This window comes from Acanthaster planci, linkage group LG15 (genome assembly GCF_054643075.1).
Source record: "Acanthaster planci isolate LZ-2023a linkage group LG15, COTS_SCS, whole genome shotgun sequence".
NCBI classification, from domain to species: Eukaryota; Metazoa; Echinodermata; class Asteroidea; order Valvatida; family Acanthasteridae; genus Acanthaster; species Acanthaster planci.
Genome location: NC_141791.1, coordinates 14,755,862 through 14,782,972, shown reverse-complemented (window position 1 = coordinate 14,782,972; position 27,111 = coordinate 14,755,862). Strand labels below are relative to the sequence as shown.

The following is a 27,111-nucleotide window of genomic DNA, read 5'->3' as shown; positions in this document are numbered from 1 at the left end:
TATTCACAAATGCTTATTCAAGCTGCAATTACCACATAGTATCACATCTGAAATCGTTAAGGTTACGACTTGTTTTATCTATTTTAGCCAAATGCTAAAAAAATCTTTAACCTATTCTTTCTAAAGAACAGAAAAAAATCAACCGTGACATTTTTACAACAAATAAAAACAGGCATGGCTAATAAATAGAGGCCTATCATGGCAAACACAAATCAGCTGGACATGTATTCCAATTACCAATTTTGGATTTCAAAGTGTACATGTACATGTACTCACTCAACCTTGTGGCAGTAATAAGAATTTCATATGAACCGAAAAAACTGAAACGCTTATCATAAAAGGCAAGCTAGGAACCAATAATTGTTTGTCATTGCGCTAATACATAGACCATATATGCTACAAACTTGAGACAGTTCATTTCCCACATTTTCAGTATACAATTCGGAGTTGGCTTCCTTGTAACAATGACAATTTGTCATTTTGTTGCAAAGGAATACATGAAACTAAGCAATCTACACTTCATATGTCTGCAATTTGTCGGAAACTGTAATCAGTTTGTTCATTCAAGGAAAACCATTTAAACAAAATAAACATAAGAAAAATCTCCACTGAACACTCCAAAACCAGCTGTCTACACCTATTATTTAAAAGATTTTATGTCGAGTTTCCAAAATTATTACCAGATTCAATTCTGCTAAAATCCATACACTTACAAAATTGTTATTTCCTTCAAACATTCAAATATCTGATATTGAATAAAAACGACCTAAGAATAATATTCAAGACACTTGTTTCCCATATGGAATAGTTCAGATATCCCAGTCACTTGGATTTAGTGGCAATACACTATCATGAAAATGTCCTTTTGATACACCGGTGTACATGTATTTTGAAGAATCAAGTACAGAAAAAGTGTGGTCATATCTTTGCCAAACCATCTAAGAAGTTTTGATCAAAGACAACACCTCAGCTGGTGTCCTAGAGCAAAACCAATGAGTTCACAAGTCACCTCTTTTCTGTGCCATGACTCCTTTACACATTTGTGTGATATATGTACTATTACACCCAAATTATAACAAGTAAGGATTATAGTGGTACGACTGGGCTGGCCCAACCATAGCTCAAACTACCATTTTGCGGTACAGCATGTGTTGTCATTTCAAGTACATGAATATCGGCAGCTAATGCTTGCAGGAACTAGTTTTATGATGTTTTTGCCACATAAACTTGGAGGTTAGGAAATGCTTTTTAAGAACTAACCACAGCTGGACCACTCCAAGTGCAGCATTATACTCAAGGATGTCCTAATAGTTGGGACAAATGGTACAGTTGGGGCAAAACGGTATAAATTTATTCCCTCTACAACACATCTGATTCTACTTCAAAAATTACATACAAAGTATACTGTGCACTTCATACGTTCATGTTTGAGATGCCACGAAAAGTGTTATGTCTTCAGCAGGAACACTGACACATGTACATGTAACAATCAATTTCAAATTTTTATTTCCAGCACTTACAAAACCCACTTTGTACCCTGAACAATGAACTTCAAATTATTCAGGAACTGTAATAATTACGAAATTTAATCCCAAGTCACATCATCTTTGCATAATGATGTTTGCAATGTCTTCATATTATGAAGAACACGTTGATTGCTTTTGGTATCAGGGGTTATGACTTTAAATGACTTAGTCTTTATTCCGCTGCCTTTGGTGGTAACTGTTGTTATAACTTTCACTTCACCATCCCTTGACGGTACACTAGGAGATCGTCTACCTCTCCCTTCCAGCTTTGGTTTTGCTGAATAATTTGGCACTTTCTTTGCTATCTGCAGTAACATGTAAATGAAAAATTAACAAAAATTAAAACCATGGATCAATCAGATTTTATGAGATTGAAATTCAGGAGGGTAAGAGCTGCTGATGATCCCTGATCTCTTGTTGAATTATTACAAGCGCAGCTCATAAACAGTTAAACATGTACATGTACACATGCTGGGCTTGAATCCAGCAGTACAGTGTGGAAGGGTAACATGCATGCACATATATTCATCCTACTCAAGAGATGATAAGCTATAGAATAATCCCCCAGACATTTGTAATAAAAACCAAAAGTACCAATCATCAAGATGATTTTTATTGTAAACATAAACCTACAGGGTAGCATTATAGGGTCTCAAACTATCCAAAAGACTCTTAATATTTCAGTTTGCAAGAGTGATAAATTCATGCTGGCATTTCGGTCAATCTGCTTATTAAGCAATTTTGTTTTCCAAAATTAATGTATGTCGGGGAAATAAATACAGAGAGACAGACTATAAGTTTAGTGGTTTAGCTAAAAAGAAATCTTCATTAGTGATTAGGCAGTTCAATCCATTCAAGCAATGATTGTGTGACAGATCTCCTGTTGCTGTCTTCAGACATACGTCCACATGTAAATAATTGCACTGTGTTGTCATCGAGGGATCCAGGGCTTTAGACTGGTTCCCTGCCTTTTTCATTCTGGCATTTGTATTTTGATAGACAAAAACCAGAGATTAGATTTCTACAGTTTCGTAATTGTGCCTGCGTGGAAACCCGATGCAAAACAATACAAGTCTTCTCATTAGGACATAATTTACATGTTAACTCCACTTATGTTTTACCTTCTAATAAGAAAAAAATAAACTGACGGTGAAGTACATTTAGAAAAATAATAAATTCATGAAAAAATGCAGGGATTTCCACATTACTTATTTGTCATTCATTTATCACCATTGAGATAGCTAAAAAAGCTAAGTAAGTTACTCAAAGTTGTAAGGAAGGCTACCTCACCCTTAAAAAGGAAGGGGGACCCTGACAATCCATACATTATGCTCTCTGGACAACACTTAATGATGCATCTTCAGGAAGTACAAACACTATCAATGACCACTTATACATGTAAACTTGTAGTTTTACTTTTAAATACACCTGTACTTCTTAACCTATCAACATGATGCTCAAAAAACTATGAGCTCAATGCTGACAACGTGAGAAGAAATTTTTACCTTTTGCTTGTGCTTTTTCAGTTTATTTATCTGTTCGCCCTTAGCTTCCATTCTGGAGAAAATTTGAGCAAGTTCTTGTTCTAGTTGGTCTTGCAACTGCAGCTCTGCTGTCTGCTGGATTTGTTTGGTCAGTTCCTGGTGCTCTCTGGAACATGAGAATAAGGGAAAATAGTAAATAATACGTAACTAGCACAGAAATCCCTGCGTGAGTATACATTGATTGGGATAAAATGGGTGAGGGATCACGGAATGCACCTCTAGTTTTGGGCAGAGAGGAATTTAAATGGGTAACTTGGGTCTTCAATCTACTTCCCAGCAATGAAGTCATCATTGTGAAACCACACTCATAACAGCGAGGATGAACAACACTTACAAAGCTAGCTGCCCAAACTCATCTTGCAATCCAAGCAATAAATCAGACAGGTCACTGTCACTGCTAGTTCCTGATGATAAAGCTTGAGACTTCTTGGACATTGCTTTCAGTCGGTTTGGTTGTTTCTTCACCGATGCATTCCCACACCAAGCAGAATGGTGAGTTTTCATCAGAGCAATTAAACTCTGCATGTTCACATTCACATTATGACTAGGAGTGACTGCCTGAAACAGCAAAAATAAGTAAATTACACAACAGAAAATACCATCATTATTTTACAAACTTCAAGGTTTCCTTGGATGGCCACATCCTTTACAGCACCAGGGGCACACACATTGTCTAGTGCTGGCTGATCATTAACCTCAACAGTCCTCCATTCTCATACAAGTGAGGAATGGCGGATTGCTAAGGTTAATCATTTAGGTGGGCGTTACATTCTGACAAAGATGGGGGTTATAACAAGGAACAAAAAAAAACACAAGCACGAAGATGATGGTTACTATCAATTGATAACTGAATGCACATGTACAATTGAATTATAGATGCTTGTGGATACTGCACTTCTGCAGGAGAGGGGAGTGTTGGCGGTTGGCTGGTCACAGTGTTGCTTCTTCATTATCTAGTGGTATTGTGGGTCTGCAAAGAACTCAGTGATGTCTGGGCTCTTAAATTGCATGGAACAAAGTTCAACCTTGCAGGGCAGCAGTAACACTGCCTGTCTATAGAAAAAACAGCACCCCTACTTCAACCTCCATACCTTTTAATAATCAGTGACTTCTTTTCTGCCTGTCCTTTTCGTTTGTCTTGTAAGGATTTTGTACTACTTGCTTTTGAGCGAGTCTTTACATATATTGTACCTCTCCACTAGTATTGAACTTTGAATTCCTACTGGCCTGATCTGAAACAGTTTGCAAACTAATAGCACAAAGGGCACTACACCGCTGTATTTGCAGTTAGACCACATCAAAAACAATTAAACAGTATCCACAAGACACAATTCAATAAAACAAAGTGGTGAGGCCAGTCAGTCATACAAAACAAAAAGTAAACCCTAGTGGGACACTTTGGAGGTTTAACGGTTTGGTGTATAACTCTGTAAATCGAGTTGGAAGCCTAATTTAAAATACACGTACCTTGCCAGCAACAAATGGAACATTTTCCATTTTCAATCGAAGGTGTCTTGATGAGCAGGGCCGTTTGCTATGGGAAGGTACGTGTACTTTGGAAGATGCAGGAATACTTGTAGAAGGGACTTTTTTCTTCTTTGGTTTCTTCACCTTATTTGAAGTGCCTTGCAACGCCTTATCCGATACTTTCCAATACTGAAGCTGAAACGTAAGTATGATGAATGGGAATGGGAATAACATGCAAGAAGTTTCCCCATTAATTTGCTTATGCTTAAATACTTTTAATAAAAGATTTAATTTTATTAATTGTCTCTCGTGAAACACTTATGGATAGGTAATAGCATGCACATAAAAATAAGGAGTTAATCTGGAGCTTACAATGTTGTCAACAATAAAAGACATTACTTCTCAACACTTACATGAGCTTCCTTAGAATGCTGCATTTCACGATGGTGTTTTTCTTCTTTTACCTTGTTCTCCAAGTCTTGGAGTTTACTCTGTGAAAAGAAAACCATGTTACACTTGTCTACAGGTTTCTGTCTTTAGTAATAATGGTACACTGCCCTCCACACCCTAATGAAAAAAGGGATCCACATACATGTGTACAACAGCACAGCATTTTTACAATCAGCCAATGTGAAAGTGTTTCTTTTAAATATGGTTCAAACACAAGTTTCCTCTGTTCACCGTACAACTTCTGACATACCTCAGCAAGTGCTTGCGTTGCCTTCAATTTGACCTGTTCCCTTTCCAACTCACGTATTTTCTCTTCTTCAACACGAACTTGCTCACTTGCTTTCTCAGTAAGTTGCATACTCTGAAGTTCTTGTTGTCTCAGGGCACTGTCTCTCGCTTGCTCAGCACTACGTACCATGTTCCTCATATACTCCAATTGTTTCTCCAACAACTGACTACGACTCTCTGCAGAAGCAAGTTGACCTTGCAACTCTGAGTGAAAAAAGAAAAGTACATGTACCATGAAAAACTTGTCTTCAACTTATGGAAACAAATCAGCCCATTGGATATGTAACCACAAACATTAAAATTGAGTAATTCAATGACAGATTGAAATTAGTGCTTTCAAGTCAAATCACTGCTATAAAGTGTTAAAAAAAAATTTCACATGGAAGATTGCTCGTTGTAAGCCATTATTCAAACAACAAACAGAATAAAATCTGACTGACTAGTAGCTATGAATGACTAAACAAACAGGAAGAAGTTCAAAGTAGTGGTGACGGAAAGACATTAACGCATATGCAAACAGGTACAAGTATTTCTCCATGTACATGAGAAATAACGGCTAAACACAGAGAGGAATGGTACACCAATGAAGGCTTTTAAACCTAATGTACAGCCTCATCATGAATATTTATAATGCATAGAAAAATACACAAATTGAACAGCAACAGCAACTATACATATGAAGAGAGGCACTTTCAACCAGCGATTTGCTACCTTGAGTCTCCTTTGAACCAGGCATATCTGAAGTTTGCTTAACCGCACGTTGTCTTTTCATCAAGTCACGATAATGAGCTGTTTCCGTGGCCAATGACTTTAAGTTGCCTTCAGCCTCAGTGCGTTCCTCTTCTAGTCTGCGTATCTTTTCTTGGAGTCCTAATAAAGCTGATATTACAGCTGTGTAAGTAAAACGACAAAACATGTAAAGTTATGTTTACATATTTCACTAATTACATGTACATATACTGTACATGTATATTGCTTCAGGTCACTGTAAAGAAAACTTGTGTACGTCTATGGCTTGGTCTGAGTCAATCTTTCAGTCTCAAACCAATATGACTTCGAATAAGCTGGAACCTTGCCTAAATACCTTACTTGTGACACTTCTTTGCACATGCACACTACAGACACCAGTTTACAAGTTAACTTTCGAAACATCATTTTGTTAAGAGTAGGCAGGTAAGCCTATTGTACTTATAACAAAGAGGAGTTACCTCTGTTGTTGCTTTCTGCTGCGGAATTCACTCTCTTTGGGGTTCTCACCACTGGATATCTGTCACTGATCAATGACAGATTGGATGGATAGTCTTGATATGAAGAAATAGACTCCGGAGCCACACCTGCTGAAGTCATTTTGCATCTGTTAGATGTTCAGGAATCTTCACACTTTAAGTCAATCTGTATCTACATGGAAAGTTAACAATGGAGAAAAAAGGTTGGTTAGCATGGTTAGGCCTAACGTTATGTAGATGTACTTTGGTCACTGTGTTGGTATTACTCGGCAGTTGGTTTCCATTGGGATCCTATCAGGACACGTTTGCTCCCCAAAAAAACTAGATTGGGAATATTTTACAAGCTTGAAAGTCAATACAGCACATATTGACAATGTTACCAGTCCCAAAACTATTTTCTATACCTGTGGCCCTCCAGTTGTCTTGAAATCTTGAAGTAAATTTAGGGCAATGTCGCCCAAATACTTCGTGATGGCTTGTGCCATATTTTGCTACGCTGTGGTAATGCGCGATGGCTGTTCTATGTCTATCTGTAACAACACTATGCCTTGTTCAGATTCAGTCAATGAATGTAAAAATAACATGCAACAGCCGTAGGTAAGATAGTTACGAATGTGCCATGCTTTCGTATCGTGTGCGCGTACGCGTTAGACCCATCACAGCATTAATGGCCGCCACACTGCCCACAATTTTCGCGTGACTTTGTGCTTTCACATTTGCTTCGAAATATCAAGACAACTAGACGGCTTAAGGTACAAAAAAAATTTTCGGGGATTGGTAACATTGTCAATATATGCTGTATGGACTTTCTAGCTTGGAAAAAATTTCCAAACTCGTTTTCGGGGGACCTTGGCAACGGGGACTCTTCTCACTATCTTAGTGAGTCTTACCCGGGCCCATGATCTTTCTTCACACATGCTACTTTGTAAATTGTACTTGTAGACCGAGGCCTAGGGCCTACATGCATGGGCATTATGGGGGTTCATGACCATTAGCGCTAGCACCCTATTCCTATTATAAGGAAACAAAGTCCACTTTCTCAAACTAACTAACATTTCGACCTTATGGAACCATTATCGGATTACTAAATCCTGATAGGTCCAGTTTAGGTAAATTTTGACAATATTTAAGCAAGAAAACTTCAAATTTCTAACCTGTGTTACGTTTGGCAAAAGACAACCACTCAGTCGAATCCTGCCATTTTTTTCATCTGGTTACCCAACTCAGGCAATTTGGAACAAATCTCCATCCAGGTCAGGTAACCAGACTTCATTTGCAATTGAAGAATTGTAAAACTTAATATCTGAAGTCACAGTACTTAATTCATAGTCAGGTTTTCCTTCCATTTTCAAAAATCTAAAAACATACTAAAAAGTGCAAATGTACATGTATTTACCTTGTAACATGAGAGGCTTTTTTGTTCTTAAACACAGGCAAAAGCTAGATACGGTACGTACCAAGTATCAAGGTATATCCCAAAGGTTAAAGCAACTTTATCTGGAATGGAAGAAACCACTGGCATTCAAAAAAGCAGCAATGATTCACAGAGCCACTCAGAAGAGGAAATTCTTGAAAAGATGGGTGAAATGAGTGTGGAAAAAAAGGGGAAAAGTCAGGACAAAGAGGGGAAAAAGGGCAAAAGAGGTGAGTTTCTAAACACTGTGGTCAGCAAACACATTAAGAATCCTTTGCATCATATATTTTGTCTTAATGATATGTACATTGATGTATCCAATCTTCACTGACATTATCATTAAAGTTACGTGTCTGCAGTGAGAACTAAATAACGATTTTATCACTCCGGGAGTATTTGCATATTTGTTATCCAGTAAGCACACAGTATGAAGACCATGTGAAGATTGGCTTTGAGTATCCACCTGTCTGTTTACTTGGCATCTTTTCCTGTCCTGTTGATTTTTTTAATCGGGCATTATTATCTCTTTATTGAACTTAGGCCTGAAACAAAATACCAGTATGATGAAGTTCACGTTATCACTAACACTAGGGAATTAACCAGGTTCCATTTGTTAAGCACTAAAAAATCTAACTTAAATGTACATGTACCTCCAGGGTGAGTGTCTCGTACATGTATTGGCTCCAATTAGGTGCAAGAATTCTTGTATGATGATGCTATCTCAGTATAATTTGATGTACATTGAATTGAATTAATTTATCTTTAGCAGTTAAAGATGCAGAGCACATGAATCGAGCAATAACGCAAACTCTAAGTAGTCTACACACATCTGAGGAGAAGATTATGTGTCTCAGCAAAAAATATGCTGAATTGGTGAGTAAAGATCAGCATCAAGTAATCCAGTATCCACATTATATCCTGTCTGCAGTTAGTGGACATGTATCTGTACATCCTATCTTACATTTTCATTGATAATAAGCATCATTCCAAGAATTACAAGTCAGTGATTCTCTGATAAATGTATATGATTGCTTTGTACTCTAAAATGTCCAATAACGGTGTACATGTAAGCATGGTGTCAACCTTTCTGCAAAGTACACATTTACATGTAAAGTTAACGCAAAATTATACCCCTCATAAATTTAGGTTTCTGTGTTTTTCTAAAGAATGAAATGTGAATACTTCTAGCTGTCAGGTATAAAGGACTAATGGTTTTGGTTTTACCTCATTTACATTACAAATCTACATGTACAATGTTTAAATTCTGACATTCAGAATATGGCCGTTTCACAATAGTGTGCCACCAACGCATTGGTCAATCACAATGTGCAAAATTTGTCGGCCCAGTGGAAAGGGTTGATAAATGTCGCGCGTTATAATTGGCCAACGTGTTGCAAACCCTTGGTGGCGCACTATTGTGAATCACCCGTATTATTCATACCCTTTACATGTACATGCACCTGTACCTGTAAGAGTTAATACCACAGTTAACAATTGCAAAGCCATTTTTCTTGATAACAGCTTCTAGACAGTTTGTGTAGCTGTTCATGAGAGTTGAGCACAGCGTCTCGGAACCTCGGCCCTTCTTCTTCCTTGGCGAAGACCTCTACCTATTTCAGGTTTGCTGGCATGCACCTTGGACTTGAGGGTTTCCACAGATTTTGGATGGCATGGCTGGGGTAGCACCTTCATGTTGTTAATTCTGAAACAATGTCTTTACTGCCCTAATTAGCCGCTATGTTTAGGATCATTGTCCTGTTGGTACCGGTACATGTATGTCTAGTTGGGGCCGAGGTGGAGATTTTCTGCAGACTGCTTAACATTGTCCTGTACATCTTCTTCACAATTACTTCCACTTTTCTGAGATTGTCAGGCCTACTTGCAGAGAAACAACCCCACAACATTATGCTCCTACCTCCAAACCTCACGGTTAACACAGTGTTCGTTGGGTTGAATGTTTCACCTTTCTTGCACCAAATGAAGGAAATAGCCCTGTGGCCAAACAGCTCCATTTTTGTCTCATCTGACCTTAGAACTGTTGACCAGAAACTTTGGTCCTTGTCTTGGTGACCTCTGGAAAATGCAAGTCGAGCTTTTCGATGCCTGTGAGTGAGGAGAGGGGCCTTTGTTGGATGACGCCCATGTAGCCCATCCTTGTGCAGTATGCGGCGGATTGTCGACGTTGAAACCTTGGTGCCCATCTCACCCAAGTTGTCCTGAAGTGCCTTGATTGTTGTTCTGGGGTTAGAAGAGAAGAGCCTCGCGGCACACTCTCCTAACCAGACGAGGAGACACCTTCGGCTTCCGTCCACACGTGCCAACGTTTTTCACAGCACTGAACTTCTTGTACTTCTTGAGGGTGCACTGTACAGTGGAAATTGATACTCTGAAGAGCTTGAAAATGGCTTTATAGTGTTGTAGTTTTCACCATGTTCACAACAACTGAGGAAGACCCCACGATTGCACTTTGCTTTAAATACTCTAGAAGCAGAGTACTGACAATGGCATTCCACAAATTGATTGCAAAAGGTGACATTTGTAACAGATTACTAGAGGATTTATGTATTGTCGCATACGGTATATTTTAAAATGACATGCAGAATCTGAGGAATGTCTGGAGCATGCGCATTTCAGAGGAATGTGTCCAAATACCATGACATGCAGAAGGGTATGAATATTTCTGAGCATATCAGGAGTTAAACAATGTAGCATTCTTTTTGTTTTGCAAACGAGGTAAAACCTAAGCCATTAGTCATTTATCAGGGTTTATACCTGAAAGCTAGAAGTATTCAACTACATGTACATGTATGTCCCAAATATTATGTGCCCATCTTTCATTCTGCAGAAAAACACAAAAAAACTCGAATTTATAATGAATAAATTTGTTTTTAACTGTAATTGGCCATTGATGGTTTTCTGAATTTTAGCCAACACAGTGCTTACTACAAGGTACAAGTAGGTACTTCCTGAATGAATACTTCTCTTGTGATTCACTCTGTCTGTAAAGGATATGTGAGTCTTTTGTTCACCAGACTGTCAAGAAACATTTCTCATTCACATGTACTTTTTATGGTATACATGTACAGTAGACTTTTAGATTTTCCTGAGTATACATGTACTTTACTTCAAATGTGTTCGACCTTTCTACTTTTCCAGTAGTAAAGGACGCGCATGTACAGATACATCTCCTTGCATGCTTTCTATTGCCCACTTCAACCTCCAGGTGCATGTTTTACTGAGAGTTTTCAAGTTTGCATATTTCTAAAGCTGAAAAAGTGACCTTTTTGGATGATCTTTCCAGTTTATGATGTGGCTTATTTGCAGATGGTTGAACACAAGGCATTACAGAGAGAAGTCAAGGTTCAACAGAAACAGTACGCTACATTGCAAAGAGAAAAGGATCATCTTCAGAGTGAGCATGGACGAGCAGTGTTGGCAAAGAGCAAATTAGAAAGTTTATGCAGAGAATTACAACGACACAACAAGACAATTAAAGTAGGTACATGTACATGTATGTGATGCCTCTTTAGCCTATGCCCAGGATTTCAAGTTGTTAAATACATTTCTACATGTTTTTTTCCAGTATGTTAAGAACATGATTTCCTAACAGAATTAATGGCCATACTGTTGCAAAATAAGAACCTGAGTTTGAAAGATGATGTATAATGATGTTAATTTTGCAGGAAGAGAGTTTACAGAGGAGCAAGGAAGAGGAAGAGAAAAGGAAAGAAGTGTCGGCTAAATTTCAAGTAAATACATGTAGTGTGTCAAGGTTGTCTAGAGCATTGTAGCTTTATTTACATAAAGCAATTTCTTATCTGAAGATTAAAGTTGTCTGACAACTGGAGAAACCTTGACATTTTTGTGATGCAGAAACAGGCTTAATTTGCTGATTTGAGTCTGGCTATGCTTCTAAACTCTGATTCAAGAAAGATTAGTCACCTGTAAGACTTGGCCAAAAGTTCCTTATATGTTTCTAGAGGATTTGGATATTACATTTTGAATGTTTTGTTTTGTTCCTTTACAGCAAACAATAAATGACATAACAACTCAAATGCAGGAAAACCATACACGTAACCTGAAGCTTAAAGAAGAAAATTTGGATCTTGCAACTAAATTGAAGAGTCTGGTTGAGCAGTATGAGCGGCGGGAAGAGGTATGGAATAAACATGGCTAGCAAATCATTATTTGCAAAATTTTCAGTTCAAATCACAAATCATTGAGTCACAGGTCAAGTCACAAGTCATTTGGTCTAAACTTGCACAATTCAAGTCACAAGTCAAGTAGTGCATTATTTTGTCCAACTATAATAAGTATACAGGGCCTGGTGTCAGCTTAATTGTGACCAGTTTAGGACTTAAATTTGACTGTTTTGATTAGTACATGTATATGTATACTTTATTCAATTTTCGTGTGTACTACAGTACTACTTCAAGCAAACATGGCAACAAGTCATTTGTTTTGCATTTCCAAGTCAAGTTAGAAGTAAAATCTTGTAGATTTACAAGCCAAGTTATGAGTCACAAAAATTACAACTTGAGTCCGACTTGCGTCCATGCATGTTGCTTGACTCGGTGAACAACACTGGTAAGGAGAGAGGATCAACATTGATTTACGATCCAAAGGTTTCAATTTGAAGGAGCCCAGGATGCATGTATATGTACCATATGTCTGCAGTAGCCAAAAACAGGAAAAGCCTTACTCTGTAGCCAGTGCTGTAGCCGTACTCCAGAAAAAAATACTGTCACCAATATACTGTATATTTTGGTATAGGGCTGGAGAGTATTGGCTGCAGAGTACAGTTTTCATATGAAGGTTGCAGATTCTGGATCCATCTTACTATGAACTTTACATTCAATTTTATCATATGAATTTATGTAGATGTAAATCTTAAAAGCAAACTGATTACATATATAAACAACATTAGGTTAAAAATGTTGTAATCTTGATTTTCTGTGTGGCCTTTAACATTTGAGCAAGTTAGATCAGTTGAACTTACACAAGTTGCTGTTATATGTATGTCTGTTTGCATCATCTTTAGTAATACATAATAATGAAGTTTTCTGAATTTGTGTAAATGGAAAGCATTTTTATAACTGAATCTCAGTTGTTCTGTCCATTTAACAGCACATAGAGAAATTATTCAAGCACAAAGAGTTAGAATCACAACTCTATGATGCAAAGATACAACAAGCAAATATTGCACTTGCTGAAGAGAAGGAAAAGTACCAGAGAGACAAAGCTTTGGTGAGTGCTGAGATTGTATTTATTTCATGAGAAAGCACATTTTGGAGTTTAAAACAAACAGAAAAAGGGTCATTCCGTAAATTAGGGGTCCAATTTTTTTGTGTGCCTGTCACATCTGACATGATTTTATAAGATCGGAACACATTTTCCAAGTTCCAAGAGTGATGAATTAATGCAAATTACCTGCCAAACAAATATGAATAGTTTGAAATCAATTTCAGTCAATCAGTAATATTTCTATGTCAAATTAACAGGTGTAACAGGGACACAAAAAGTTACTCTTTTGGACCTTTAATGTATAGAATTACTCAAAAGTATTGTCTCTGGCCTGCTGTATTTTACACCATAATGCCCCATTCTTTCAATCTGTTAAAATGTGAATGTGCTTCTTCTTTTTTCACCAGCATTAATGCATGCATTCTAAAAAAAATTGGTTATTAATAATGTGTGTAACCCAAACAGAGTTCGGGGGGGATGGATCCCCCCTCTTGACATTTTGTTGTGCATTAGTATCGAGCTTTGCCTTTAGGAGTGTTTTAGTATCTCTTTTCAATCATTTTGACACAAATTTTGTGAAAATAAAGCATATCATTCAAATACAGCGCTAATTTCCCAAGACAGGTTGGCAAAAAATGTGAACTTTTCACTGCCATACTCAATGCTGTGAGATGGTCAAAAAAAGCCACTTTCTTTTAAGGTTTCAGTACGTACAAAAACCAGTTGATATTTTCCAGATCCTCCACATTGAGGTTTTCCTACCATAAACATAATTATGTACCTTTAAAATTTTCAAACTGCATGTATTTGGATATTTTCTTTGCTAAGGCAAACTTGCGTTATAAAGCCACAAATGGTAAGTATGAAGATGACATCGTGGTTAACAAATGTGAAGTACAAAAAAGGGTTAGACGTGCTAAACAGTTGATTACATTGTAAATTATTATTACCAGTTGTATCATGTTATTTCCAGTGGATGGTAGAAGCTGCTGAGAATCGGAGGAAATGTGATGTGCTTACTAAACAAGAATCTGAACTAAAAGCACAGGTGTGTACAATATCGGGCCACTAATCTGCCTGTCTGTTAATTAGGCTATCTGTCTGTTTGTGTGATGGTTCATACAACTGCAAACTATTAACTACTCTTGCTTTTGTTTTCAAATGTGTATTTTGAAATCACTGAGCTCTTCCTTTGCACTTTATAAACTAGCGATGATTGTTTTTAGATAAACTATTGTCACAATTTAAACATTTCATAAAGTTTGGAAATCTTTAATATGTCATTCTTAAATAACATGTACATATTCTCTAGCTTTTCCTGTACCGATAAAAATTACTTGTTCTTTTCTTGGTTATTTTAAAGCTGACTGTATATACAGAAAAGTTCGAGGAATTTCAGTCAACGTTGACAAAGAGCAATGATGTGTTCCAGACACTGAAGCAAGAAATGGACAAGGTACATTTGAACACCCAGAGAGTATATTATTGGTGAAATTAGAGTACCAAACTGTGCGCATTAATAACTCATAATCAGACTTAAATTTAGTAATAAAATGTTATTTGTAATCCCAGTGTGGCACGGTGTCAAAATCTGTCTAAAAATTCAACATAGCTTAAAGTAACATTTCAGGTAATGGCACTATAAACCCCTCCATAACCAACATTCACTACTAATAAGCTAGGATGGAGGATTTGAAGTACACAAAGCAATAAATGGAGATTCATTGCAATAGTTCTCAGTAAAGAAAAAATTGGTTTTATTCATCATGGTTTTGTCCTGTTTTGTTGTAGATGACAAAGAAGATCAAGAAATTGGAGAAGGAGACAAATATGTGGCGAATTCGCTGGGAAAACACCAACAAATCATTGCTGGCAACAGCAGAACAGGTATTTCATGTCTAACAGTGCATGAAATGTCAGGAGAGGTTGTTTAAAAAATACCACTAAAGTGTTTTTCCTCTTGACTCATTTCAGAAAAATCACCATGAGCGCGAGTCGGCAGAAAATCGCAATAAGGTGGTACGATTAGAGAAGTTATGTCGTGCACTGCAGGGTGAACGAAATGCTCTCCTTGACAAGGCCAGGGCAGGTAAATCCATAGATGGCTACTTCAACTTGTATTAACCCTTATCCTGAATCCTCAAAATCATGGGTACATTTTGTAGGGTGTAAATCCATATGAAACTCACAGAGATGCCAACTTGTATGAATTAGGCATATTTTTGAGAATTTGTTTTGTCTGTTTATGACTGTACGATCCAGACTTTGATTTTTTACAATTTCCAACTCGAAGCTGCAAAACCATACAGTTGTGGGTATAAACTCCACATAAGCTAGCATGGAGCCAGCCTTGTAATGCGTGTGTCAGAAATGTGTCACTGGCATCCTGCAGTTTGTGCATACAAGCTGTGTGAGTAGTGGTAGAAACCAGTGTGGTTGAATCATCCATTAGCCCCAATTAACACTTTGATGAACGGGGGCGAATAGGCACGAATACACTTCATACGCAATGTGATTGTGTATGTCCATATGCATTGTACATGTACCAATATCATTCATAGTCACGTGTGTCGAACCTCATGATCGTGAGCAGAGGACTGTCGAGGATTTGATTCTTGGATATTTGGTGCGCAACTGGACTTGTTTTGCACAATGGCAACAAGTCGGCTGAAGTTCAGAGACAAATACACCACAAAAATGGGCCTTTATTGTGAAGTCTTGTCATGGAGAAGCTTACGTGTTTTGCAACTCTTGTAACTGTGACGTGATAAATAATTCTCATGCTGGATGTTACGACAACAAGAGGTACATTAGTTAGGCCCAGAAAAAATAGCTCTGCTTCTGATAGGGTCGGTAAGTAAGGATTTTTGGTCAATATTTTGTGCTGATTGAATGGGACTAAAGTTGCCAAAAATTGCCACAAAAGTGATTGAAATAAAAACTTATTAGAATTTATGTGGAATTATAATTAACAAATAAGGACCATTCACACTTCCATAATAAAAATTATGGCCGGTTGGGAAACCGGAACTGGAAGTGTGATAGGATTACACTTTTTCATTTTGAAAAGTTGGCATCTCTGAACTCATGATATCCTACATGAAAGGTTTGAAATGTAACTGGATTTGCTGCAGTAAATAGTTTCATTGCAATGCTCACCCAGAATAAGGTTTTCAACTATTTACAGTGTGTACTTTGCCTTTCATTCAGCACTTCAACTAGAGAGATAGGGATAGAACGGCATTGGATTTTTTCCTTGGAACACAGTGTGTTTAAACTAGTACATGTTCTGTACCAGAAAAATATATACATGATCATTGCCAACATTTTTAAGTTGCAGCATTTATCTCACATCCTTTCCACAGAATCTAATGCATCAGAAACATCTTGTCAGCAACAGGTTGAAGAAAAGGAGGCAAACCGAAGAGGAGAGGAGATAAGTTGTTTAAGTCAAGAAGACAGTAAGGCTGAGAATGTTGAGGAATCCAGCCAGCAAGATAGTAGCAAGTTACAAGAAGCTTGTAGCTCTATACAAGATATTGACTAATAAAATTGACTTGATGAAGGAACCGTAACCCTAACAGTCCTCAGTCCTTTAACAGGTGAAGGACTGAGGACTGTTAGGATTAAAGCAACATCTGGATGGAAGATTGTGGCTTCTTTTTAGAATCCTGCACTACTGTTTGAAGCGTGCAACAGGAACTTGATTTGAGGCATAAATATGATCACATCCACAGAGATATACATCACACTTTAGTACACAGGACCTGCTACACAATGCATGTATGAAGGGAAAGAATATAATACTTGAAGTCAATATCCAATGCTTTTGGGAAACAAATCAATCGGGTACCCTTAAAGAGTTGTTATATATCATATGGAGGACTTTTCATTCAATACTAACTTGTTTGGGGTTTTTAATATGTTTGAGTGCTGTACAAATGCATTTGTAGGACTAGTTGCAGTGTTGAGGATCAAGAGTGTACAAATTTGCTTTGGTTTCTACATTATTTACACAGTAAAAAAAGAAACAACTATTTAGAAATTGCTTGCAAGCAGGTGGCAGTACAGGTTCTGTCCAAGAATATATGATTGCACTGTGCAGCACAACCCTAGAGGTGAGTGGATAGCACAGAAGTTGTGCTCATTGGAGAAAACTGTATGTGATTGAGAAAGTGGATTTCAAATTAATAAAATGTTACTGATGTGGAGTGGTCAATTTGCATTTAGTCTTTCTTGGGTGTACTTACAGATGTAACGAATCCACTGCCACATTGCTTGCACATAGTGGTCCAGATATCTACTGAATACTCCGAAATCACATCTATGCTGTGTTAATCTGAAAAGATTCATACGTGTAGGAAAGTTTATTGCACAGTCTGAATATCAAGAGTCTTAACTTATCAAAAGAGTTTTTGATACCATGTCCATAGAATGACTGCTACATGTATAAAAAAACATTAACCTCTTATCAATATGTAATACTTTACTTGGTGTACTTTTTACAACTTAATGGACACAGGAAATTTTCAGTCTTCCATTTACCAGTTTTTTCGGCACTGGAAACATGCAAAAAGCTTGGATGTAGTGGTAGCATTTGTAAACATATTTTGTAATAATTCTTCAAACACTAAATCTTTGGCCAAATGACTGACCTTATTCAGTGCTTTCTGTTAGGTGGCCATGTTGTGAAAGTGTGTTCTTGACAAAACGTATTGAGGTAAAATTTTATATATTTGAGTTTTACCTTTTTGGATCATTATTTGTGGCAAAATTTTTGAGGTTTATTGAACAGTAGAGGTTTATCTAGCCAGACAGTTAAGCAGGCAATGAACTATTAGAAATCGACAAATGAAGTATTTGACCTAATCTCCAATTGGCTAAGTTGAGCTGCTATGTTACCTCAGCATTCCCGAAGTTCAAGAACTATATTTGAAATGTCAACATCTATCTGTTTCTTGCATACACTGTTGTGTAAATCACTCAAAACTGTCATTCACCACTGATACCTCTTGTTGCCGCACTCTTTATTTAGCTTTTTTTGGGGGTGTCACAGGTCAGAATATGTGATGATAGTGTGCAAGCGCGTAACAATTGTTACTTGCAAGTTACCGTTTTCTAGAAAATAATCTGATGATCCCTATAATGTATCTGTGTTAAGTTAATAATATGACATCATGCAATTCTCTCAATTTTTGCTGATTTGCTTCTAATAAAGAAAACACAGATTGCTATGGTGAAAACTTTACTTTATGAAATTAAAATTTTGTAGATAATTTTTAATGATATTTTCCAGCGTGTAAAAAACAATTCACTAAAATCCTTACTTGAAGAATTCCATTCACCTTTAATGTTTCTATACGTGTACTTCTGGCAGTTTCAAGGAAAAGCTTCTGGAAAACAAAGATTCTTGCAAGTTACCTTGAGAAATATACCCAGCAAGATATGGGACAGAGGGGTACCCCCAAGAGGCAGATCGAGAGGGGTGGTTCAGCCATGGACTTAATGGAACTACCAGTGAAATGATGGAAAATTAGTAGGCCTACCCCCTAAAAAAATCCTAGATATGGATCCACCTATCTAGTTACACAGTTACATAGATTTCTGGTGGGTCTCCTTTACAGGGCATCCCTTCAATATATCCATCACCCCCCCCCTTTCCTGAAAGCTTGATCTGTCCTCCCCTCCCACATGTCCACACTCATTAGACACTCTAGACTACTGTTACCTAACATATCCCTCACTAGATGTTTGAAAAGAATTCCTGAGATTCTAATGACCAACACAAAGGGGTGTTCTCTATCCATATCTTGCTTCAAATGTCCAGAAATCTAATGTACATGCGTGTGCTGTTAAAATGCTTTGGACTGAAGCACATGTACTTTTTGTTTTTTGAACATCCAAACCTTTATTAGAAATCCTTCACAACTGTCAAGCAACTACATTTATTTGTAATGTGAAGCAATATAAAGCATCGAGAGGAGAAGAGAGGCAGAACACATTTTCATATATTGGTTGAGACGAAACAATTGAACTTGAAATGGATTCTAAGCTTTGCCTGTTTAACCAGTTTAATCAGCTATAGGGGGAGGAGGTTGACACACTGCATGTTCATGCTTGTCTACACATGCTGGTATATAGACCGTACACAAGTCATTTGGAATACCTGTAGTATCTTCACAGAGATGCAGGTATACTGTACCAATGATATCAGACTGTTCAGCTGCCACAACTTAGAAACTGATATTACAATTTTTAGTTGGCCTGCCATAATATTGAGCATGAAATTGCAGGCTCTCACAACAAGCCACTCCGGCCAAGAGTGACCTGACATTACATGTGCAACAAACTGCATGAATAGACAGAACAAATGTGTACACTTGCAAATATCCTGTTATCAGCTGGTCGACTCAACTGAAATCACGATGAAACCAACTGCAGTGCGAACTTTGTATTGATTCTTAAAAAAGCTAAGCACAGCTGCACAAAATGTCATTTTATTCAACTGCAAACCAGTTTTCACTTGTGGTAATTACAGAGTAATCATTGCTTTTTCACCTCCATACAGTAATGCTGTAGTTGAAGTTTGCAGCAGTTTAAATTGTATCAGTTTCATGTTATACTGTGAATCAATTAGGCATTCTCCTCCATTAGACCATAAAACGAAATTCGGACAATGTAATACATGTAATAATTCTCCATAGTCTTAGAGAACCATGACTTCACAAGCCCAACTTTTTATTTCTACACTGTAAACATGCATGTTGAGGGTTTGGTACATGTATTCCTCTTATCAAATTAAGTGCATTTAACTCCCAAGTTTTCCTCATTTTTTTCTGAACAAGACATTTTATACCGAAATGCACAACGCTAAATGCACTTAAATTACTGGAACACAATTTAAGACAGCATTTTGCATTTTCGCATGCACTAGGACTCAACGCTGGATACAACTGTCGCAAACTGTCATCCAATTTTGTCTTTTACCGTGATCTTTTCTTATACAACCTCTTGACAAACTATTTTGTAAGTCATGAAATCTGTATATCTGTATAAAATTGATCAAAATCTAAGAGATAGCTTTTAAGATAAAACATTTGTTTACTTTTTTAATGCATTCAGTACCAGTAACATACCATGTCAAATTATCACAAAAAAACATCCAGAGATTTTTTAAAAAGAATTATGCAGTCCTTAACAATGACACAATCACCTCTAAAAAGTAATACATGTATATATCTATGCACATTGACTTTGGACGCATGCATGTTCACTTTTAACCGCTGAAATATATGAACAGTGTACCTAAACCAATGAAAGCTGAAAGGTAAAATGTTTTGATCCATAAAATATCAAATTTTTGTTTATTACATGTATTCATTTCAGCTCTTAAATCTAAATAATTTGACAGGTTGTGGTAAAGTTTAATAAAATGTTTTCCTTTTTCAAATTTATACTTATATGTTAAGGTTTTCATGTTATGAAATATTACATGTACAATGTATCTACATTCACAGTCCTAAAACAAACATATATTGCTTTTAAATGCATAGCATTCACTTGAAGCACATAACTGAAATTTGATTCCTTAAATTGTCCAGCCTTGATTCTTATTTGTGTTTAACAATTACCTAATTTATGGACATGCATTCGAATCCAATATTCACTTTCTAAGAGCCTGTACAAAATAATTTTGAAGATTTCACCGAGTCATTTCCTTTATAAGAAGTCATGCACAGTGGCATATCCAGTGGGGGAGGTGGGGGAAACTTGCCCCCCGATGGAAGTTTTTTAAAATACTTTATAGGTGAAAAGGAAAGAAAGTAATCGGTATATTTATTTCTCAAACATTGGCACCAAAACCCTAAGAAAACAACGCAATTTGATTTTTCCCCCAACATCATTTTTAATGAGCCCAAAGCCGCATTCCCTTTTGAATGTTTCCCCCCCCCCACACCAAAAGCTTGATATGCTGCTGGCCATGCATTTCTTGGTTTAGCTTGTCTGGCCAAAAATGTAGTGATACCAAGAACATGTTTGTCATCTGAAACCTTGACTTACAAAAGATTACAAACAATTTATTTTAGTATGTAGAAAGTGAGACAGAAACATGGAACAATTTCAGGTTTCTTTCAATTACTTAATTTTTTCATTCATCCATCTGAATTAAAAGTCCGGGAAATTACTTAAACTGAAGGATGAAATGACTGACATGCCATCCTGGAAGTCACTTTTGGATAGTGGTGTCTTACATTCACATGGACAGGTGCAGCTACACAAGGGACAAGGCTGCCTTTCTATTTCCTCAGTACTAATTGAGCTGTTTGCATTGGATTCAGCATCAGCTTCACGCTGTGACATGCTCGCATTCTTATCATTCAACCAAGATTTGATCATATCATCAGTCTGTCTCTTTTGTTGATTCTTCCAGGAGTCATTGCATGTACAAGACTTTGTTGCAACATCTGGAGATGTTGAGGAAGTATGCGGAAAATTAGTGACCCATGATTTCATCTGGTCACTTGAATGGACTGAAATGGAATTGGTTGAACCTAGAGAGAAGGAATCTTTAATCATCGGAATTTGCTCATTGATTTGATGTGAATGTGCCACTTGCTGGACAGTCTGCTGGACAGTCGACTGTCCTGCTTTCTGATTAGCGGCACAGAAGCTACCGGGAGGTTGCCTAGCAACCACAATATCAGTGGTCACAGGAGGTGCACAACTTATGCCATGCTTACACTCTGCTTGACCACTGGAATCCGACTTGTGCACTTTACTTTCATCTGTTATGACTTGGATGCAGGTTTGTTGTTGAACACTAGAATGGGAGTGCATGACAGCATGATCAGGTGTAGCAATAGTAAGAACCACTGGTCTAGGAACTACGGTTGGAGGATTTGCTGGTACAGCAGCTGTACGTGGTTGATTTATAGATAAACCTACTGGAGGTACTGGGATCATTGCTGTCCCATTAGTTTTAACTTCTGATGTACTTGATAAATTGGTGACAGGAAGATGTGACTTGGCTGCTTCTGTATGATGTACACACATTCCAACAGTTGGTTGACCAGTTGAATCTCCAAAAGGAACCATCCTTGTTGAAATACTGCTGGTATTATCTGGCTTAATACTCATGACCTGTGTTGCATTGCATGTCTGTTGAGAAACCTGATGTTGTGGTGCAATGACAACTTGTGTAGGAGCTGATGAATCTTGATTGATTGTAATTATCACATTTTGACCAGCTGAGCCAGATGGAATGCTGTGAATAATCACAGACTGACCAGTGTGTTGGGCCTTCTTCTCTGCGACAGTAAAATAAAATGAGAGTGAAAACATTACATCATACACACAGACTATACGATTGTCACTTAGCTGTGAGTTATACAACATACCTACAAAGTCTTACGGACTGTACAATTGTTGATCCTTCTGAGTGTTTATTGACCCTAACTTCCTGGGGCATGTGAAAAATTACAATTAATTGAAAAATTGTATTAAAATGTGACAGTTGAGAATACTGAAGGTTAACATAGTTCTAATGACAACACAAGTGCTGGTTGATGTGCTGTGAGTAAAAGACAAATTCAAATGAGCTATGTACCTGTTTGCTGGTTCAATGACTGCGATAATACTGGTAGTTCCTTAGTGTTAACTACTTCAAAATTGGCTGTACTAGCACGCTGGACAGCAGGAGTGGTAACCACATCACCAACAGGTATCTGTATTACAGGAAAAGGACATGATAAAGGGAATGAGGCTTGTTATAATCATTATGCAACAAAACAAATGACATTCACTCTTCAGATGTGCTAGTATCTGCAGATTGAAATGGTCTGTTTGTGACTGCAGCATTTACCAAAGGTCAAACTGTTACAGTTTCAGTGACAGAATCCTGATGGATTGCACAGTCAGGGTGTGAAACTAGTACAATTCATAAATTGCTTATAAAGGAATAACAAAAAACTGATTTACTTGGTTTTAACAGGTTTTATGAAAATGTCGAATTTGAGTTTTAAAAATCCATTTCTGCCACCAGCTGTATCCACTTATTTCTGTAATATGAACAAGTCCATGCTGTAAAATACTCCAGGTCTACAGGAAGTATGCGTCATCTGACCCCAGCTAATCCCTTCACTGGGTTGAACAAACGCCTAAGACTGCATGACAACAAAATGTACAATGCCATACCTCAGTTGGCTTTGTGGCTATCATGGTTGCATTTCTAGAGCCACAGGTGCAAATGCAAGCTGAACTTGGTGTAGCTACCCAACCAACGGAGGTTGAACTGGCCACTCTATTCTCCTGAATGGAATCATCTTTCTGTAATAAGAGCAAATGGGGACAATCAATGTGCTGTATACATGTACATAAAGATGCACAGACATGAATTACGTACATGTACACATACAAATGTACAAAGGAAGTCCAAATTCTAGCCAAATGTATATGTACATGCCACTCTTTGGCAAAGTTCATTCAGCCCACTTTAACTACTAGTCAATTTAACCTGGTACTCACAATGTGTTCTATGCACACATGTAGGTTACCAAGCAAAATCGACCACTTTTAACAAATGATTAGTGGTGGAACTTGGCCTTCATAATTAAAGTTCAACAAAAACAATTAATACTGGGGTGACCACTATAAACTGTCACCAGGGGAAGACTTGAATATTCATGGCTAATAACCAAATCAACATCACAAAATCTTTTGTAGGTGGAACAAAGATTTTATTTCATCACACTGAATTATTCCTTTACCCATAACAGCAATTTAAGACACTAATTGATACACGCCAATTACTACAATTTCATCTCTACCTGTGGCTTGTCCGCATTCAAAGGGTCTGAGTTGGATGAGTGTTTATCATGCCCCTTCTGGTGACTCTTCAGGCTGTATTGTGTATTGAAGGAACGATCACATCCGTCCTCTTGACATGAATAAGGCTTCTCCCCTATGAACAACAATGGTAAACTCTCTAACTCAGTGCATATTAGATTTACTGGGTATGTATTATTGGACCTCCTGTGAGCATTAATCCATTGTTAACACCGTTATCTATCAGATTAGATTTGTGCCAGTCCTACTTTGTCAAAGTCAAGTGGATGGATAGCCATCAGATAAAAGGTACATATAAGTCTGTCAGGTGTGTTTGGCAAATGGGTTCACTATGTGAGTTGTAAAGTGAATTTATAATGTGAGTTTGTCAAGCTACATGTACTTCATGAAGCAACTTTGTCAGTTGAGTTGTTGGGTGAGTTACTCGACAGGTTGCCAGGTAAATACAACTGTCAGCCAAGCATGTCAAATCAGTTTGTCATGTGAACTGGTAATGGTCTGGTTGTATGGGGGTAAGCTGACTGCTACATTTATTCAATCAAGTTCACATCAGTGCTACATGTATGTATGTATTCAGTTTCACGTTACTTAGAAACTCATGAATGTACATGTACTACGTATGCATCGTTACCAGTATGTGTCCTGACATGTGTCTTGAGGTGATGACTTGCGGCAAATGCCTTTCCACAGCTCTCACATCTGCAAACGTAAGACAAAGAGGTTTCAAACTTTCAAAACAACTCTCACCTCCTATATTTTTAGCATCCATATATTTAAATGTATAACATCAAAGTAAATAGACCTACTGCAAAAATTTGATTTAAATGAGTTGAATACCATGCATTTGATCCAACTTACTTGAATGGTTTTTCACCAGTGTGTGTTCTGATATGTTTTCGGAGATCACTCAGTGTAGTGAAGAACTTGGTGCAACCCTCTGAATCACAGTTAAAGGTTGATCCAGAGTGGAGTCTCTGATGAGCTTTTAATCTAAGCGTGCATGAAAAAGTTTGGAAAAGCGTCTGGAAACATACATGTACATGTAACCACAAAATGACTGCTATCTAAATTCTTAACAAAATTTGTACAGCTGTGTCCACCTGAAGGGAGTTCCTGCATTTACTTAGAATTTGCACAGTGCACCCTGAATGAGGCAGGTTTTTAAATTAGAGTCAGTGAAAATGAAAATTAACTATGTGTCCTTGGGCATATATTATGTATATCAACCCTAACACTTTTTACTAAGGCACATCCTCTATCCTCCAAAATCCTCCAGTTGCCCAACTTCAAAAACTGCATTCATCCTCAATCCTCCAAATCCTCCATTTTGGGAACTTAAAAAAATGAAGGTATCTGAATCTCAATACTCAAAAATAGCTCCCAATATCTACTCACCTGTATAATGTGTTGAAGGACTTCTGGCATCCCTCTGAAACACATGAGTATGGACGCTCTTTTGTGTGGACACGGACATGAATTTTCAAGCTGTAACTAGTCAAGAATGCTTTACCACATCCTTTTTCTTTACAAACAAAACTGAAATCCCCAGTGTGGGTTTTCAAATGTGTTTTCAAGTTTCCAGGTGTACTATATGTCCGATTACATCGTTCAAACTCACAGTTATATCTCTTAATTTCTTTTTTCTTAGTCTTGGGATTTGTTCTTTCCATAGTTAAGGTTGCCCCGGCTATGTCATCAGGCATATCGAATGGATATCCTGGGCCAACATGGCTGATCTGTGTCTGTATTTGATCTGGTGATATTGTGTGATGTATGAATCCATCACAACCATCACCAACATGACCAAGATTATTGACTTGGTCATTTTCATGCATCTGCAGAACATCACGGCCCGACTCAGATGATGGAGCATCCACGGAATATTGGTGAAGAGATGGAGTGCTACATGCAGTTAAATCTACATGTTCGACTTCCTGATGACTTGTCGTACCGGTTAGGCCTACATTATGTACATTACGTACATGGGATTGGAGGCTTGTAGTATGGGCCAGGCCTAAGCCTACGTCGTTTTGGTGATTTTCAGCGACATGCATGACGTGACTGCTCCCACCACTTGTCTCCCCAATGCGTTCTATATACACAAACGTTCTGTCAAATTCAAAATTTCCGGTGCTTGAGCACTCTCCATCTTGTTTCATACAAACTCCTTCAGATTCACGTTCGTCTTCTACAAATCGATGGACGCTCATTTCGTCAACCACCTCCATTCTGTTGTCGGCCATGTTGACAAATGCAGCTTACGTTAGACTGGTATCAACTACTCGTACATATCTAACGTGGAACGACGAGGAAGTTAATGAAGCGCCGGTCTGTACATGTACAGTATACTCATACATGTATATTGTATGGGGTACCGGTACAGCACGGTACTAGTATGGTGTACTATTTACGACACACATCTCTGCCTCTCTCTCCAGGGCCTCCTCCAAGGCGACGGAACTACGCTACGCGAAGGCAGGACGGCTCCCTTGCGTCGCGTCGTCGCCCGTGGCGTCGTGCTGTCTAACGTCCTTTCCTAGCTGCATTTTTTTCTGCCTAAAAACAAACTAAAACAATAACCTTTTCTTCACCGCAATTCACTCTTAATGATGAAAACACAAAGTTGGAAAGAATGCATGAAAGGGAACAACAGAATCAAGGCTTACAACCCGGGGCATGTACACGTACAGTGTACATGTACATGTACTTCATTTGCAAGTACGGGGGAAAGGAATGAAAGAAAAAAGTAATGGCGCCCTCTATAAACACCATGAAGCAAAGGGCGACAGCACATGTCGAGTCGTCCGGCGTCGTGTCGACGGAGGAGCCACATTCAGAAAAAATGCAGCAAGGAACAAACGTTAATTAGACAGCACAACACCGCTGGCCACGCGACGGCACGATGCGATGCACCGTGTGTGTACAAACGTAATGGCAATTGAAGGCGACGGTTCGACGGGACGGCACGACGCAAGGGAGCCGTCGTGCCGTCGCGTTGTGTAGTTCCCTCTCCTTGGAGGAGGCTAGAGAGAGAGGGGCAGAAATGTGTGTCGAAAATAGTTCACCATAGTAAATAATACACGTTAACTGTTCTTTTGACTATTATA

The 27,111-nt window shown here is 37.9% G+C and overlaps 3 protein-coding genes across 4 annotated transcripts; 1 reads left to right on the top strand and 2 right to left on the bottom strand.

Annotated features, from left to right (window-relative positions):
- Positions 1-56: 56 nt before the first annotated feature.
- cep57 (centrosomal protein 57) lies at positions 57-7,046 on the bottom strand. The gene is made up of 9 exons (XM_022234151.2): positions 6,906-7,046; positions 6,484-6,673; positions 5,987-6,166; positions 5,238-5,479; positions 4,951-5,028; positions 4,538-4,732; positions 3,405-3,628; positions 3,032-3,176; positions 57-1,831 (listed from the first exon to the last, which is right to left on the bottom strand). Exons 2-9 carry the CDS (start codon positions 6,620-6,622, stop codon positions 1,586-1,588), a joined length of 1,449 nt encoding a protein of 482 aa, XP_022089843.2. The 5' UTR covers positions 6,623-6,673; positions 6,906-7,046; the 3' UTR covers positions 57-1,585.
- Positions 7,047-7,103: 57 nt separating this feature from the next.
- LOC110978855 (beta-taxilin-like) lies at positions 7,104-18,407 on the top strand. 2 transcript variants are annotated; one of them, XM_022234154.2, is made up of 12 exons: positions 7,104-7,253; positions 7,935-8,145; positions 8,685-8,788; positions 11,240-11,410; positions 11,599-11,664; positions 11,943-12,071; positions 13,043-13,162; positions 14,133-14,207; positions 14,523-14,615; positions 14,951-15,046; positions 15,134-15,248; positions 16,525-18,407. In XM_022234154.2, exons 2-12 carry the CDS (start codon positions 8,004-8,006, stop codon positions 16,704-16,706), a joined length of 1,293 nt encoding a protein of 430 aa, XP_022089846.1. In that variant the 5' UTR covers positions 7,104-7,253; positions 7,935-8,003; the 3' UTR covers positions 16,707-18,407. The 2 variants fall into 2 exon arrangements, with proteins under 2 accessions (XP_022089846.1, XP_022089845.1); XM_022234153.2 differs by having other exon boundaries at positions 8,682-8,788.
- A 1,473-nt stretch (positions 18,408-19,880) lies between these two features.
- On the bottom strand, positions 19,881-26,702 carry LOC110978918 (uncharacterized). Its single transcript, XM_022234255.2, has 7 exons — positions 25,400-26,702; positions 24,863-24,994; positions 24,636-24,703; positions 23,986-24,119; positions 23,354-23,485; positions 22,767-22,884; positions 19,881-22,467 (listed from the first exon to the last, which is right to left on the bottom strand). The coding sequence occupies exons 1-7, from the start codon at positions 26,245-26,247 to the stop codon at positions 21,326-21,328; spliced, it is 2,574 nt and encodes an 857-aa protein (XP_022089947.2). The 5' UTR covers positions 26,248-26,702; the 3' UTR covers positions 19,881-21,325.
- Positions 26,703-27,111: the final 409 nt, after the last annotated feature.